General features: G+C 41.1%; 1 protein-coding gene across 1 annotated transcript in view; it reads left to right on the forward strand.

The window, feature by feature from the left end:
• camk1da (calcium/calmodulin-dependent protein kinase 1Da) overlaps positions 1–15279 on the forward strand; it is a 58865-nt gene extending 43586 nt beyond the window's left edge. Inside the window, exons 4-11 of the mRNA XM_083528012.1 lie at positions 848–986; positions 2192–2318; positions 8246–8321; positions 10718–10830; positions 11256–11334; positions 11495–11582; positions 11689–11950; positions 12474–15279. Coding sequence (XP_083384138.1) covers positions 848–986; positions 2192–2318; positions 8246–8321; positions 10718–10830; positions 11256–11334; positions 11495–11582; positions 11689–11950; positions 12474–12604 — 1015 coding nt within the window. The 3' untranslated portion in view covers positions 12605–15279. The remainder of the gene's footprint in view (positions 1–847; positions 987–2191; positions 2319–8245; positions 8322–10717; positions 10831–11255; positions 11335–11494; positions 11583–11688; positions 11951–12473) is intronic.
• Positions 15280–16999: the final 1720 nt, after the last annotated feature.

The raw sequence follows: 16999 nt of genomic DNA on the forward strand, positions 1-16999 counted from the left end.
AGCAGATATTTTGTAGATCTGTGCTCATTCACCACCAGGGTATTAATGTAGGTGATCTGAGAAGGCCTGGGGTGCAGTCAGCATTTACATTGATCATGTTTAATAAGGGTTGGAGCTCCATAACAGCAGGAGATCTTCCACACACTTCCAACCCATGGAAAGCATATCTACATGGAGCTGGCTTTGTGCATAGGAACACTGTCATGCTGAAACAGATTCAGGTGAAGGGAACATTTCATGCTACCAACATATGGGAGGAAAAGGCAGGTGTTTCAAAACTTTTGGAAACACAGTGTACTCTATGACCAATAGTCCTCTGGTTTTCCCAAATCTCTGTATTAATGTACTAACTCTATTTGAGAAACAGGACGGACGGAAGCATTATATTTGATCTGAAGTTTGGAAATGGTGTTCTGTATAAAACCCTGTGAGATGTGAATTATTTCTACATACAGAAAAATTTCCAGGCTACTGCTGACAATAAACAGTTACTAAGAACCGTTTGTCTCTTTATATTGTATGTTTATTTTTTTCAGATTTTATTTTATTTTTTTATGTTCTTACCCCCTCTGGTGGCAGGTGATAAAGCTATCATGACCATTAAAATAAGTCTGAAATTAAAATGCTCCATGGATTGTGGTTTGGTATACTGTTGTAGATTAGGTACACTGTATGTGTAAGTATTGGCACCCATCATAACTGTTGCATGTGTGAAACTGAAGTGCAAGGAAACTATTCCTCTCGTTCTGGTGCTAAAGCCTAGGTTTATGTTACATTAACGTTTCTGTCACTGTGTGTGTGTGTGTGTGTGTGTGTGTGTGTGTGTGTGTGTGTGTGATTGGTTTAGGGTTTCAGGAGGAGAGCTGTTTGACCGGATTGTGGAGAAGGGGTTCTACACAGAGAAAGATGCCAGCACGCTCATCAGACAAGTCCTGGATGCAGTCAATTACCTGCACAGTATGGGCATCGTGCACCGAGACCTGAAGGTGAGCGAGCATACATGTTCATACTTCAAGCTGTGTACTTATCTCAACTGAGCAGGTGAGGGTGAAGGGCCTTGCTCAGGGGCCCAGCAGTGGCAAATTTGTGGTGCTGGTATTTGAACTTACAACCTTCTTATAGAGATAGACAGCAAATAAATATAAAAATAAATATAAGAATGCTTGTATCCAGAGTGACATAAAATGTGATTGACATCCATCTATTTTTCTATAAATCTATCCATCCATCCATCTATCCACACTGATGATCTCTTCATCATGGCACCTTTTAGTGAGTGGATATTTTTATTACACAGTAAGTGAACATTTTGTCCTCAAAGTTGATGTTAGAAGCAGGAAAAATGGGTGAGCGTAAGGATTTAAACAAATTTGACAAATTGTGACGTCTAGACGTCTGGGTCAGAACATCTCCAAAACTGCAGCTCTTGTGGATGTTCCTGGTCTGCAGTGGTCAGAATCTTTCAAAAGTGCTCCAAGGAAGGAACAGTGGTGAACCGGCGACAGGGTCGTTGAAGGTTGAGGATCATTGATGCACGTGATAGATATGGATAGGGGGAAGATGGACAGACAGACAGACAGACAGACAGACAGACAGACAGACAGACAGACAGACAGACAGATAGATAGAAGGATGGATGGATGGATGGATGGATGGATGGATGGATGGATGGATAGGGGAAGATGGACAGACACAGATAGATAGATAGATAGATAGATAGATAGATAGATAGATAGATAGATAGATAGATAGATAGATAGATAGATAGATAGATAGATAGATAGATAGATAGATAGATAGATAGATAGATAGATAGATAGATAGATAGACAACATTTATTGTTAAAAGCGCTCTACAAATAAAAAATTTTTTTATTAAAAATGCAGTACCTGAAGAGCAAATACACACACACACACACACACACACACACACACACAAAGTGTTCTTTTGAGCCATTTAGTCATATTTGCACTGAAAATTTTAAATTGTTTGTTAAATTGTCAGTACTGATAACTGACCCCGGTATAATCTATGATTACGTGTGTGTTACGTTTTTTTAATGCACTTTACATAGACATCTACCCTCAATCGCGTTTATGCTGAACTGGTAATGGATGACCCTCCTTATTTATTTCTTATATATATATATATATATATATATCCTTATAGATTTTTTTTTCTTCCTCTTCAGCCCGAGAATCTTCTTTACTTCAACCCTCATGACGGGTCAAAGATCATGATCAGTGACTTTGGCCTTTCCAAGATGGAGGGCACGGGTGATGTCATGTCCACTGCCTGCGGCACACCAGGATACGTCGGTAAATTATATAGATATATAAAAAAAATTTTTTACGTTACCGGTGTACAGTATATAAACAAAAGTGTTGGGACACCTGACATTTCCTCCGCTATGTGGTGCAAATTGTTACTACAAAATAGGAGGCACACACTTACTAGGAGACAAATCTTTTCCAGCATGACCGAGAAAGCTCCCTGAAGATATGCTTTACGTGGGTGGAAGATCTCCCGCTCTCCAACCCTAATGAATATGATGAATGTGAACGCTGACTGGACACCAGGCCTCCTCACCTCACCTATATCACTACCTGACTTTCATTCAGACACATGTTAGTTATCTCCACAAAATCTAGCAGAACATTTTCCCATAAGAGTGGAGGTTATTATAAGAGCAAATGGGGAAAAAGCACAGAAGCCGATGATCAGTTGTCCGCAAACTTTTGGTCAAAAAGGCTTGTTATTTAGTTTATGTACTCATCTGTGTACATCCTGTATCTGAGCCTGGAGCTGTTCTTTTATCGCACAGTGCCAGAGATGCTGTGAACCAGCACTCATGGCATAGCATACCAACACACACACACACACACACACACACACACACACACACACACACACACACACACACACACCACTAAACATGGTTTATTCTTATATCCCTCTGTAGCATGTGAATGTCAGTCAGAAGGGCAAATGCTCTCAAGCATACCACCTGCTCTCTCGCTCTCTCTCTCTCTCTCTCTCTCTCTCTCTCTCTCTCTCTCTCTCTCTCTCTCTCTCTCTCTCTCTCGCTATATGGAATTGGATTATTTTAAATGCTAATAGAGTTAGCCGCACGGTTTCCTGTGTTTAATCATGCTTAATCACCCATACGGATGTGATCAAACTTCTCCCTCTGATACACCAAGCACTGCATTACTCTATTTTGTGGTGTGTGTTTTAATTAGAGCTGTCAAAAGAAAAGAACTAGTTCATCCCAGGACCTGAAACTCGCACCACAGGGTTGGAGGATTGCAGCATTAATCCAGCATTTTTTTTTTTCCTTTAATAACACCTTTGCTGAGTTCATCAGTCAGGGCACTGAACTGTCTGAGAAGCACCTCAGAGGATCATTTGTAGCATTCGCACTAAACGTTACACTCCGAGGGTTTAGGTGTTGCTTATCTCAGGGTCTTGATTTATATTTTATTTATTTTACGAAGAAATATATTATTACGATTTTTGTCTTTTTTCTATAAAGGAAAGGACTGTCCATGGGCCTCCAGTCTGTACATGAATTACTCCGTTAGCTGGGTTTTTTTACATTCGCCATCACACACCACGAATGCTAGTCATTAATTTTTAACACGAGATATGGAGTGTCTTGATTTATAATTAGTTGTATTCATTTATTTGAAAAAAAAAACATGCTACAGATATATCACTCTAACAATTTAACTTTGATTTTGTCCTAATGTTTTGCAAAGGCATAAAAAAAATTACAGATTTCACCACTCATATGCCTCCGCTAGCACCTGAACCCTGAACAATGGGGGGTCTTAAATGGTTTACCAAGTTAGTGGGATTTTATTGTTGGCGATTTTACCCAATCCTGGATTGTTTTTCAAATCTGTCATAGCAACAAGTCTGTAAGCTCAAACCTGGGCACATAACTTGGCTGAACCCAGACCTGAACAACTTAAGCAACCTCAGATCATAACAATGCCCCCACAGTCTTATAGGATACGCATTAGACATGATGGGTGCATCGCTTCATCTGCCCCTCTTTCTACACTGATCTGTCTATCCTTCTGGAGCAGGGTAAATTTGAACTCATTGGTCCAATCTTGATGTTTCCTAGCAAACTGAAGCCTTTTTTCCCCCCTTTACTAAGAAGTGTCTACACAGCGGTTTAATCCAGGTTCCTTGAGTTGTCTTTGCATTGTGAATGTGGAAAAGCTCTTTCTCCCACTATTAAACAGAATGAAGTTCTACTCTTGATTTGATATCACTAAATGATCTCTGATCACCATCGTTCAAGATGTTTTCCGTCCACATTTCTTCCTCGAAGATGACGGTTTATCGCTAGTCTTATTCTATAGATTTAACCCAATTTTAGTAGTTTCGGCAATTTTCTTAATTTCCCTTGATGCAGGCCAATCATTTGACCCTTCTGGAACACTTTTCAATGACCACCTTCTGACATGGTTGTCTAAGAAATGAGAAGTTCCTCATTGCATCAGCTCGGGTTCTATAAACTTGTTGCAGCTGAAACATATTCATCCCTGCAGTAAGTGTCTAACAGAGATCTTACCTTTTCTTGGTGACCTTTTTCTTCGGCCAGGCAGCATATATAACCTTGTCAAACAACAAATGAAAGTGCAGGTAACTCAAACATTTCGATCCTGAGCCTGAACGTATTTAGTATAATTAGAAGATCTCAGATGTGTCATTTGATTTCGGGTTTAGGCCGCGACATTATTGAGAGAAGTATGTGAGGATAAGTACAGTGTGGAGTTAGAAGTCTCCATGGTCTCCATGGGCTATGATGTAAAAAAAAAATAAAAATACTTAATTACAGTAGAGAGGGGAGGAAGAGAGGGATATGAGAATTTAATGTGTGTGTGATGAAGTATGACACTGCATTAGGATGACACAAGTGCACAAGTATGCATTTAGTATTCACAACACGTCTAGACTGCGTGCCTTTCCTATAAATGGTAACACACACTCACACTATTACACTTTCTTTTACATGTGTGTGTTTTAGATTTCACTGTTCTGGCTGTGACATCTTTGGCATCTCTCTCTCTCTCTCTCTCTCTCTCTCTCTCTCTCTCTCTCTCTCTCTTCTCTCTCTCTCTCTCTCTCTCTCTCTCTTCTCTCTCTCTCTCTCTCTCTCTCTCTCTCTCTCTCTCTCTCTCTCTCTCTCTCTCTGTCTGTCTGTCTGTCTGCTTTGTATGCCACTCTATGTATGTCTCTCCGACTATCTCCCTTTCTTTTCCTTCTTTTGCTTGTTTGGTCTACTCTGTGACCCGCTCTTTCTCTCTCTCTCTCTCTCTCTCTCTCTCTCTCTCTCTCTCTCTCTCTCTCTCTCTCTCTCTCTCTCTCTCTCTCCTCTCCATCTCTGTCTTTTCTTCAGTCTTTCTCTTCTCCACTCCCTGTCTTTCTAGTTACTGCCTATTTAATCCATTTGTTGGTCTGTCTCTCTTTCACTCCGTCATCTCAATTTCTGTCAGTTGTTCATTTGCCCTCGATATTTTGCTGTCTCTCCATCTTTCTATCCCTGTCTCCCTCTTTATCCATCTCTGTCACTACTCTGTTTGCTCAATCTCTTTCTCCCTGTCTGTCTATCTGTCTATTCTCCTGACATCTCTCGCTAACTTATTTGCTGATCTGTCTATTGTTTTTTTTTTCTTTCCCTGTCTCTACATCTTTCTGCCATGCTATTTGCTGGATCTCCCCTCCCATCTTTCTCTATCTCGGTCTAATAGTGTGTGTGTGTGTGTGTGTGTGTGTGTGTGTGTGTGTGTGTGTGTGTGTGTGTGTGTGTGTGTGTGTGTGTGTGTACATGTGAGGTTACAGCTATAAATAAATAGTTTAGAGAGTAGACCAGTCTTCAGCATTCCTGAAGGTCTGAAAAACAGACCCAGAAAAGATCAAAATAGATTGCTTACTAGACTCTGTGTGTACTGTGTGCATCATCAAAATCTGGACGATGACGTCTAGCTTTCTGAACACAGTTTGCCTTGGTGCTTTTTATTTTGATGAGTCGGAAAAGCTTTCTCGAGCGACCCCGTGCTCTAGCGCACAATCTTTCTTCCTCTAGCAAACACAATAACGCTGTCTGGGATGTGGATCACAGGACCGAGCACTCTGTGAAAGCTTGTCTCTTGATCAAGAAAAGAATGAAAAGGGAGAGGAACGAAGGAAAAAGAGCAAAGTGTCCGAGCTCTTCAGTTATTTCTACACGTCATGAAGCAAGCAGTAGGACTGACAGATGTACAGTCGGTGACAATAGCAGTGTTGTGGCGGAAATATTGTAATATGATGAGGAATAATCCTAATAAAAAAAAAATTAAGACTATTGAGGAATATTTCTCGATTTCCACTATTAATCACAGCAGCATAAGCCATTAGCATCTGTAAGCTCGGGCATGTGGCATTTTCTCCAAGTGTGTTACACCGCCCCCCGATGTTACGCCGCACACTGTGTGAGATTTAATCGTCCTTTGCTGTGATTTTTGCTCGTCAGACTGTATGAAATGATCCCCATGTCACACTGTGGGATCTAAATTGTCAGACTGTACCACAGTCGAAAACTGACACACCCATCCGTGACACGTTCAGACCCGCGTTTTGTTTTTTTATCGCTAACGGTAGCTAGCAGCAACAAAAGCAATCTGTAGCGTTAATTCTGCTCACGACATGCCTCGACAATAAAAACGTCATAAAAACAAACACTCCTTTTCCCTTCATTACTCAATACGTTTCTCTTCTTGCCGTACTGCTCGCTTGACTCGTTTCTACATTTTCCCCGAGGTGGTTCTCAGTTGTTGGGCTAATGATGTCATCAGGTTCGGCGCTCACGTTGTTTCTTGCTTCAATGGTGAAGTCACACTGCAGGAAAGAGTCTGAAATCTTCTGACACTGGCAGAATTTCATCGGAAGAAAAAAAATGATCAACAGCGATCAAACGAACCAGCAATCAAAGACTACAGCCTAGGATTATAGGAATCTGTAGGATTTTCAAATTTTGTTTTAGACGACCAAAAATGACGAAAATCGCGAGCCCAGCATTTATACACACAGCAGTTTGGAAAAAGATGCAGTCAAAGGTGGTGGAAAATGGCTTTGACTAAATTAGGGAGAAAATCAGGAGGAAAATACACTACGGCCAAAAGTTTGTGGACACCTGTGGATAAGATTGTAAGGAGCTTTTTAAACATCCCATTCCACATTTCGTTCCCATTTGCTGTTATAATAACCTCCACTTTTCTGGGAAGTTCATTTCGGACCTCCTCACATCACCTACATCAGTTACTGATGTAGGTGATGTGAGGAGGTCCGAAATGAGCTTTATATCAGGAGATCTACACTCCAACCCATCTAAAGCATATAGAGCTGGCTTGGTCAAGCTGGAACTTGGTCATGCTGGAACAGGTCTCCTGGCTTGGTCATGCTGGAACAGGTCTCCTAGTCCGAGTGAAGGGAAAATGTCATGCAACCGCATCCGTGGACATCCTATACAATGTTGCTGGTGTTGGATCTATGATGATTTTATTTTATGAGTTGCTCAGTAGCGCCTAGTTTTATAACCACAATGACTGTATAAGACTGTAGAAAGAACATCACTTATAATCACACACTCCAGTGTTCATGTTAGTTCTCACTCTCCAGTGTTCTGTATTGTTTAAAGACTATAATCACACTCTTGATGTCACCCAAATGAGGATGGGTTCCCCTTTTGAGTCTGGTTCCTCTCAAGGTTCTTCCTCATAACATTTAAGGGAGTTTTTCCTTGCCACAGTCGCCATGGCTGCTCATCAGGGATAAATACACACCATTCACCTTCAATGTTGATTTCTGTAAAGCTGCTTTGAGACAATGTCTGTTGTGAAAAGCGCAATAGAAATAAACTTAACTTGACTTGACTTGACAGTTTGGAGATAACCAAATATGACTGGAAAAAAGTGTGTCCAAATAACTTGTGCCATAGAATACATAGAGTTTAGCATGTATGAAGGTATATCTAACTAGCTTTCTGGACAAAACAGATACCAGGGATACAGTGTCTGAATTTTTAATAATGAAACTCCTGTAATCAAAATATGGCAATTAAATCACTCTAATGAACATCTGTAGCAACTGGTGTCAACGTTAAAAACGCCAAAATCATTAATAAATGCTTTTAGTCAGATTTGCAGTAGGATCTAAGTAACCTTATATCTCTTTTGGTTCCTCTTAACAGCTCCTGAGGTGCTCGCCCAGAAGCCATACAGTAAAGCTGTGGATTGCTGGTCGATCGGAGTCATCGCATACATCCTGTAAGTCCCGGCTTTTCCCTCGATTTTCAAACGTAAACACTGGGATCTGAACTCACTACCTTCCGATCAGTAGCTCATAGTCACCACACTACAGTTTTCCATCTCGTCCATTTAAAACCACGTCTACTCCAGGGATTCAGACTGGGATCTTTAAACCAGAGAGATTACGATAGCGGCAAATCTTCAGCTCTAAACTGTTTATTTCCATCTTTAGTTCAGACTCAAATATTTCAATGCACATTACGTTTTCTCAATTCTTGTCTCATTCTATCCAAGGACTCGAGTGATTCAGTCGTGCTGCACGCACACACTCACCCTTATCACTTACAGATGTTCTCCATCACTATCTTCCTCAGATGTTTCAGTGCTGTTGCAGTGCCTGACTCAGAAAAAACACAGATTTTTAAATTTAGACGTATGACACTCACATGTAGTCATTTCCCGTCTAAACTCTGCACACCACTTTCTATTTTTCCTGTCTGTTTTTGTTGTTTTGTTTCATTCGTAGTGCTTATCCGAACATCTGGACGATGCGTACTCACAAAATGTCCTAACTTTTATAACAGGAAAAACAAACAAAAGGATATTTCTGTCCCTGCAGTGCTAATCTACAACCTGCAGTGCAAATTCCTTAGAAAAAACCCCCAGAGCGCCTCAAACGTTGGATGTCAAATGAAACCTTCAAAAGTATTGGAACAGCAAAAGGCATTCCTTTGTTTTGTGTTGTACACTGAAGATTTGAGCTCAAAAGCTAGACCAGAGTTTTAACTTTTATTTCCTGATCATTACATTTAGAAGAAGGCACGGCCATTGACATTATACTAGATTTCCATAGGCGAGGAACATTTTTTACTTCATGAACACTTTATATATAATATTTGGAAAACAGTTTTGTAGACAGCTGACCATAAGATGTAACTTTTTGAGCATTCCACATTTAGTCCCTATTTGCTGTTATCCACTTCACTCTGGGAAGATGTTCTACTGGATGTTGTGGAAATTTGTGCTCATTCTGACAGGTAAGAATGTCTGGGTGCAGTCATCAGAGCATTGTGAAGGGAAAATGTCATGCGACTGCATCCAAAAACGTCCTATACAATTGTGTGCCTCCATCTTTGTGCTAAAAGTCTGGTGAAGAACCACATATGGATGGAATAAAAACAGGTGCCCAAATATTTTTGTCTCAGGTGTGTGGTGCTTTGAAAAGCTTTGAATCTGTACTCTTCATTTAAGCCTTAGGTTTCTCCTGTAAAGACTGTGTGCGTAGTTAAACCAACATTAAGTCCAGAGAGATGTCTATGGGAGAAAAGCAAGACATTTTGAATTAAATGAAAGAAACGGAGAAGAAACAGATCTGTGCATGCACCCAAATATATAGCCTATTTCCTTTAATACTGTCTGATCTAATACATTGATCTGCTAGGTGATATTTTCATCAAGAAGGTTAAACATCTATCATATCATATTCATTCTGTGATCTCAAAACTTGCTGTTCAAATACTTTTGCAAGAGACTTTGTGTCCGTGTGTGTGTTTAATTGCCTCCTCCATTAACCAGCGCATCAGTGCCGATCCCTGGCCAATCAGGTTCGCTCTGAGACGCTCTCTCACGCCCGATTGGCCTCCTCTCATGCATGAACATTGCATTAGCAACCGGGCAAAACCGGCGCTAATTCGCCAAGTACATGCATAGCAATCCTGATGTCAAGACATGAAAACACGAAGCTAATCAGGTTGCAATCAGGCAGAAAATTAGCATCTATACCTCCACTTTGGCACCGTTAGCCTGTGTACCCAAGGGGGAAAGGCATTTCAACAAGTTCGAAGTGCAGGGTTTTTTCATTAATTCTTGCTTTATGCACCGGCATAATCCACTTCATCAGGGGCCTTCTTGCCTTGTGGGCTTACGCCACAAGACTGAGGTAAAGAGATGAATGTGTGATGGGGATGATACATTTCCCGCTAATGTCCTGACAGAATTACACAATTCACGCTAACAACAACAACGTTTTTCTTTTTTTTGTATTTACCTCAACTTGTCTACTTCCTGCTCCAAACTAAGGCTAATTATTTACAATAAATACAAAGTATTTCGACAAGGATAAATCATTTACTAGTGGGAAATACATCACATAGTGCCATAAATACACCGGGTTCAAATAAAGGAACATTTGAATGTCCCCGCAACCAAAGCAGTCCTATACAATTGTATGCTTCAAGTTTTGTGGTAACAGTTTGGGCCAGAACCACATATGGCTGAAAAATGTAGGTGTACCAATACTTTAGGTATCTTCAGATCAGGTCCATATTTTGAAGCTGTAGCATTTGTGACTGTATAATACTTTACATTCTGAATAAACCAGTCTCTGTCTCATGATCTCTCGTGTTCTCTTTCAGGCTCTGTGGATATCCACCCTTCTATGACGAGAACGACTCCAAACTCTTCGAGCAGATCCTGAAAGCCGATTACGAGTTTGACGCCCCTTACTGGGATGACATATCCGATTCAGGTAAGAGTGTTACATTGCTGTGTAGAAGAAGTGTGTTGTTGTGTGTTGCTCCCTGGCACAGCGAGATAAACGGTCACACCAGGGGAATTTATAGGCTCGTAACCGAGAGTCACGTAAATATCCGATTTAGTTCGAACTCGCTGTTAATTCTTGATTTGCTTGCATCTGCAACACGTGCGTAATCCTGCGGTCTGCCAGTAAGAGTGAAAAAATGTAAGCACGGTTTTACAGGAAAGTGTCTCACTGCATGATTATCCCATTAGTTTACAAAGTTACTCATTCACTTTTGGGTTTTTTTTCTATGGTGCTTTATAAACAAAAATCCAGACCCTCTACCAGAAATAAACGCAATTTTGTCCCTACAGAAGTAATTAACCGTTTGTGTTCTCTCGCTGCGTTCTCACTTCTGTGTGTCTTCTCTCCAGCTAAGGATTTCATCAGCAGTTTGATGGAAAAAGACCCGGCAAGGCGCTACACCTGTGAGCAGGCTCTCCGTCACCCCTGGTGAGTCTCATTCTCAGACTTAAGTTACTGTAAAGCTCAGCGACAACCAGGACTCAGGCATTAAAGCTCCCAAATGTCATCAATGTGTGTTCTTAATTTTTAGGTGCAGAAATCATCAGGATTTTAAATGAATAATGAATAACGTGAATTGTTTTTCCAGGATTGCTGGAGACACGGCTCTCTGCAAGAACATCCACGAATCGGTCAGCCGCCAAATGCGTAAAAACTTTGCGAAGAGCAAGTGGAGGGTAAGTCGGGTTTGTGAGCAGACATCCTGACCCACTTCTGTATGGTAGATGTAAACAGCAGCTCAGCACCTCAGCGATGTTCTCCTGTTCCCATTGTGTGTAACAGCAAGCCTTTAACGCGACAGCGGTGGTGAGGCACATGAGGAGGCTGCAGCTGGGCAGTAGTATGGGCGCCAGCATGGACGGCTCTCACCCGAACAGCGGCGCCCAGAACCGAGCGCATGCGGCAAAGCAGCAGACACCAACACCGAACCAAACCCTGAACCCGGCGTTGAACCTCAACCAGATCCAGAAACCTGCTTCTAACCTGAACCAGTATCATATCAACAACATATCCACAGAGTCTCCCACTATAACACGCAAAGACTGTAAGTGACGAATACACACAACTCAATTCAGTCGAGAAGCTCTGAAAACTTAAGTTACTGTAAAGCTTGTTGTTCTTGTTGTTCAATTTCACAATTGCATAGGGCATTAAATTAGGGGTTCTGAGGTCACAAACATTTTTCAAGATGTCCTTTTAGAAGAATTTAGAAGAAGAACGTTTCTGAGCATTTGCATCTTTGACACAGTGTCATTTCACATAGCCGTGCTGCTGAACCTGGCCAAAACAATAGGCATAATTATGTTTTATCAACATGGGTGTGAAAGTCTAAAGGAAAACAAAGGGGGGCCTAAAATAGAGCCTTGTAGGATGCAGTATTTCACTTAGTCTGGCATGCATCTTTATTACCTCTACAAAATGCAAATGGTCCGTCAGGTAATCCTGATTTTGTGCAAGTAACAATTAACAATGTTTTCATGCCAGTCTAGCATAAATATCCTTTCTGAAACATGAAACAGAAAACATGACTACAATCCAACTCACTAATGCACGGTGCTCTTTTGCAGGCACCCCACCTCCTCACGCTTCCTGTTCATTGGCGTCGGCAGCCGTGTCCCCAGCTCCAGGGGCGGAGCCCTGCAGGCCACACCCCTCAGCAGTTGCCTCGGTGAGCACTGTGTTAACTGGGACCAAGTGACGCCAGGTCCTGCGGGGGGAGAGCTGGGAGGCCACTGCGCTGTAAGCCACGCCTCTCAGGTCGCCCCCCGCCCTGCCTCAAGGACAGGCAGACGACTGACCCGCCCGCTGGTCGCCATAAATACCCATTGAGAGACTGACACTGCGCGCCACTTACTGCACACCGCCAACTCGTCCTGCTACTCGAACCCCACGCCATCATTGGGCGTGACCCACGTGGACAGGATGAAGAGGTCGAGTTCACCAACGAGAGCGGATTCAAGTGCAGATTTAAGTCGTTGTATGAGAGTAATAGTGTGTTGTGTTATGAATGTGCTACACAGCAGCCATTTTATCCTTCGGTTACGACTTAAGGACTTCAGAGGGAGGCGAGGGAACGGACGTTGAAGCATGTCTGCCTCGAGCACCTTCCGGCAGAACCAATGTTAAATAGTTGTCTCTAATATCTCTAAGCTCTTCCCCATATATTCTCTCTCTCTCTCTCTCTTTCTCTCTCGCTCTCTCTCTCTTTTTTTCCTTTCTTCTTGCCTCTCTTTCTCTCACACTTCTGGCACTTCCTACTGTATAAGCTGTGTTTGAATCGATGAGATTTATAATTATTTTTGCCGTTTTATTTCTAGAGTTTCTGGTCGTTCTCTGGTTTTCTATGATCCGTCTCGCAGACCTGCAGAAGTGCTTTATAAATCTTGTTTGACTGTTTCGAAACTGTTAATCTGGCTCCCAGTTGTACGTGTTTGCACATGACTAGTCCTGCAGTGTTCGATTTGAGAGTATAGAATTTATTACCGCATCACAACATTCATCCAAATATTTGCCTTTGATATGATTTTTCTATTGTGTTTTTCTCACAAAGACACACACACACACACACACACACAAGCAGTGATGATTAACGATGGTAGCTCTGTTATACACTTTTTCTTAGTCTTTCGATCTCACGTTTACGCAAAAACACACACGTACTAAATCCCCCTAAAAAGCCATGGCATCGTTGTGTCGCACCCAGTGTACGAGTTCTCAGGGAATTCCACAGTTGCACTGGACACCATCATGACCATATTTAAATTCTTCCACGTCTCGGGTTGGTTTCACCCCTTAGCCACAATAGAACGCTTGTTAGAAGTTGTTACTATTAGGGATCCGTCCTGTGTTTCATCGTCCACCGTTCTAGGGCTGCCCTTTCTTTATGTCAACTAAACGCTTTTTATTTATGTTCTCATTTACGCACTTGTTAATATTTTAGGTTAATTATAGTTATAAGTAATTACAGCTATGTTTTAGCTAGGAAAAAATCTGTCAAAAAGATCGCACTGAAAGAGATTTGCAAAAAAAACGGACAAAAAACAGCAAAGGACGCACTTTTAACAAACATTCCTAATGATCCAAACGTCCGAAATGGTGGAATGTAAACTCAAAACTCACCATAGTACAAATATCCGAATAGTAGCTGGATCTTAAAACAACGGCAAGTTATTTCTGAGGTAAAAACGTAAAAAAAATTTTAAAAAAAGTGTGATGCGATTGATTGACGAACTTTTAAAACGCTTCAAAAGTCGCAGTAGAAAATTTTCTAGCATAAATATTACACACGGCCAAAGGTTTGTGGACACCCAAAGTGCAGGATTCCCATGTGAAGTTCCCATTTGAAGTTATAGTACAAAAGGGTTGAGGTTTAGAGCTCTATAGCAGGAGATCTTCCACGCCAACCCATATTAAGCATATCTTCCTGTAGCTGGCTTTGTTCACAGGGGTATTGCTGAAACAATCAAATCTCTTTGCTCAAGTGAAGAAAAAAAATTTAACGCTACCACAAATGGTTGAAAAAAGTCAGGTGTCCAAGTACTTTTGGCCATATAATGTATTTATCCCAGGAAATATGAAGGTTAGATGGGGGACAGCACTAATACGCTTACATATGGACATTTGTCACAATTTTACCACAGAGTGTGTGGTAAAAAATATAAATCAGACATGTTTCTAGTTAAAAAAAAAAAAGTTAACAAATCCAGACGGGGTGAAATGAATGGTTTTAAGGGCTTTAATACACTTATTTGCGGTTATTCAGAGACAAAGGAGTCTCTGACTGTAAACGCTTCGGAGTGTCTCTGGTCGTCTGCTGCAGCCTTTACAGTGTGTGTGTGTGTGTGTGTTAGTGTTAGTGTTAGTGTTAGTGTTTAGAGAAAGGTAAAGGGGTTTGTCAGATCCTCCTAAGTGCCATCAGAACCGCCATGCAGCTTCCCTGCTAGTTGTTTTACTTCGTTCTTTTTGTCCGAAATGTACATGCAGTCAGTTGAAGGTTTGTCGTTTCTCAGTGTATACCATTTTGTCATTTCGTGTTAAATGTGTTTGAGATTCTGAGAAGTTTCCGTACGTCTGTGTTATTGAAAATGTTTAACGTTACCCCCCGAAACCCTGATAGAAGCCGGAGATTAGAATCCAATGAAGAGAGTTTTTATTGTTTGTTTTCTGTGCACTGGTATTTGTGTGTGTGTGTGTGTGTGTGTGTCTCTCTCTCACAGTCTTTGTTTATATGAGGTAATTGATTTGCATGTCATGGCTGTGGTGTTTTAAAGACTGTGTGATTTGTTAAAAGACTCCCCCCCCCCCACACACACACACACACACACACACACACACACACACGCACACACACACACACACACACAAAAAAACAAATTATGTAATCTGATTGGATGGTGAGACGAGACCCGACACCGTTGCTTAATTCCAGAGTGAGAAACCACACCCTGTTAGGCCAAAAGTTTATGGACACCTGCACATACGTTTCATGTGCGACCTTACCACTAGATTTTGTGGAGATTTGTGCTCATCCAGACAGACTGTTAGTAAAGTCAGGTACTGATGTAGGTGAGGATGTGAGGAGGCCTGGGGGGGTGCAGTCAGCGTTCACATTCATGTTCAATAGAGTTGGAGCGCTATAGCAGGAGATCTTCCACTCCAACACATGGAAAGCAGATTTTCATGAAGCTGGGGCTGGAAAGTTTCCTGCTAATGCATCCAAAATGACATCCTGTACAATTGTGTGCTTTAATTTTCCTGCGAAACAGTTGCGTACGAGTCGGGTGTCCCATTACTTTTGGACTTAACTGAATTTCTAAAATTGTTCATCTTTCAACAAGAAAGCATTCGTACATAGATTATATAACAATATGTTTTAGGAAAACCTTTATTATAATGATTTTAATAAAAATTAACTAAACTCAAGATTAATTTTTTTCATATAAACAATTTTTTTAAGGATATGGTATAAGGTAAGACAATAAAAAAAGGCATGGGAGTAAAATGTGTGTAATTACATATAAAAACTAATTATTAATATAATATAATATAAATAAATGGTCGTTTTTTTTTTTTCTTCAATGTAGTTATACCAAATTTTATGTTTGTACAATTTGACCTGGCATTAGGACAAAAGCCGTGACACTGAAATCTCCTGACGAAATTAAATAAAATAAATCAATGCAAACTTGGAGCATGTACAAGAAATAGATGGTTATGGGGTGAAAATATTGCATGGTGTCATGTTCAGTAAAATCTCTCACACACACACACACACACACACACACACACACACAGCCACCAGTAAGTGTTAATAATGACAGCGATGATGATGAAGACGATGATGTGGAAATCTGAACTTATGCCTAATCTGTGTTGTTGTTTTTGTTTGTTGTTTTTTTTGTTTCATTTTGCGTTCATGGTGGTCTTTTGTGTGTTTTATGTCCAGAGTTTGATCACTCTGTCGGTCCAAAGGCTTGTAAATAGATTGTGTACAGTACAAATCCTGACACGTGCTGATGATAAACCGTGAGTGTGTGTGTGTGTGTGTGTGTGTGTGTGTGTGTGTGTGTGTGTGTGTGGGGCCTTGTCACAGTTTACACACACACACACACACACACACACACACACACACAAACACACACACGGCGATTATTGTGTATCTACATTTATATGTATAATTGTATTGACTGTCTGCTCTTCATCCCCCCCCCCCCCCCCACACGTTTATTAGAAAACCCACGCTCCTACTGGACGAAAACCATTTCACAGTATCAGTATCCCAGTCCTTATTGACGCTGGGCGTTTTCTTTTCACGTGATACTCCTTGCACTTCTATAGTCCTAAAGAATCGAGTTCCACTCCATTACAATTCCATGTTTTTTTACCTACTCAGGCGTCGCGATTTGCCTCTTTAAATTCAAAGCTGTGATTGACACACATCTGTGCCGCCCTCTAAACTGTGCAGTTTATTCAAAACAATCGTCCCTTCGAAAATAATCTTTCCTAAAGAAAGACAGCATGGTATCCGCCGACAGCCGGGCAGCACCGCCGACACACACAAGGGAATGAAATGATCACAAATTATATATTTTTG

The sequence above is a fragment of the Silurus aristotelis genome, assembly GCF_946808225.1.
Source record: "Silurus aristotelis genome assembly, chromosome: 24".
Classification (NCBI taxonomy): Eukaryota; Metazoa; Chordata; class Actinopteri; order Siluriformes; family Siluridae; genus Silurus; species Silurus aristotelis.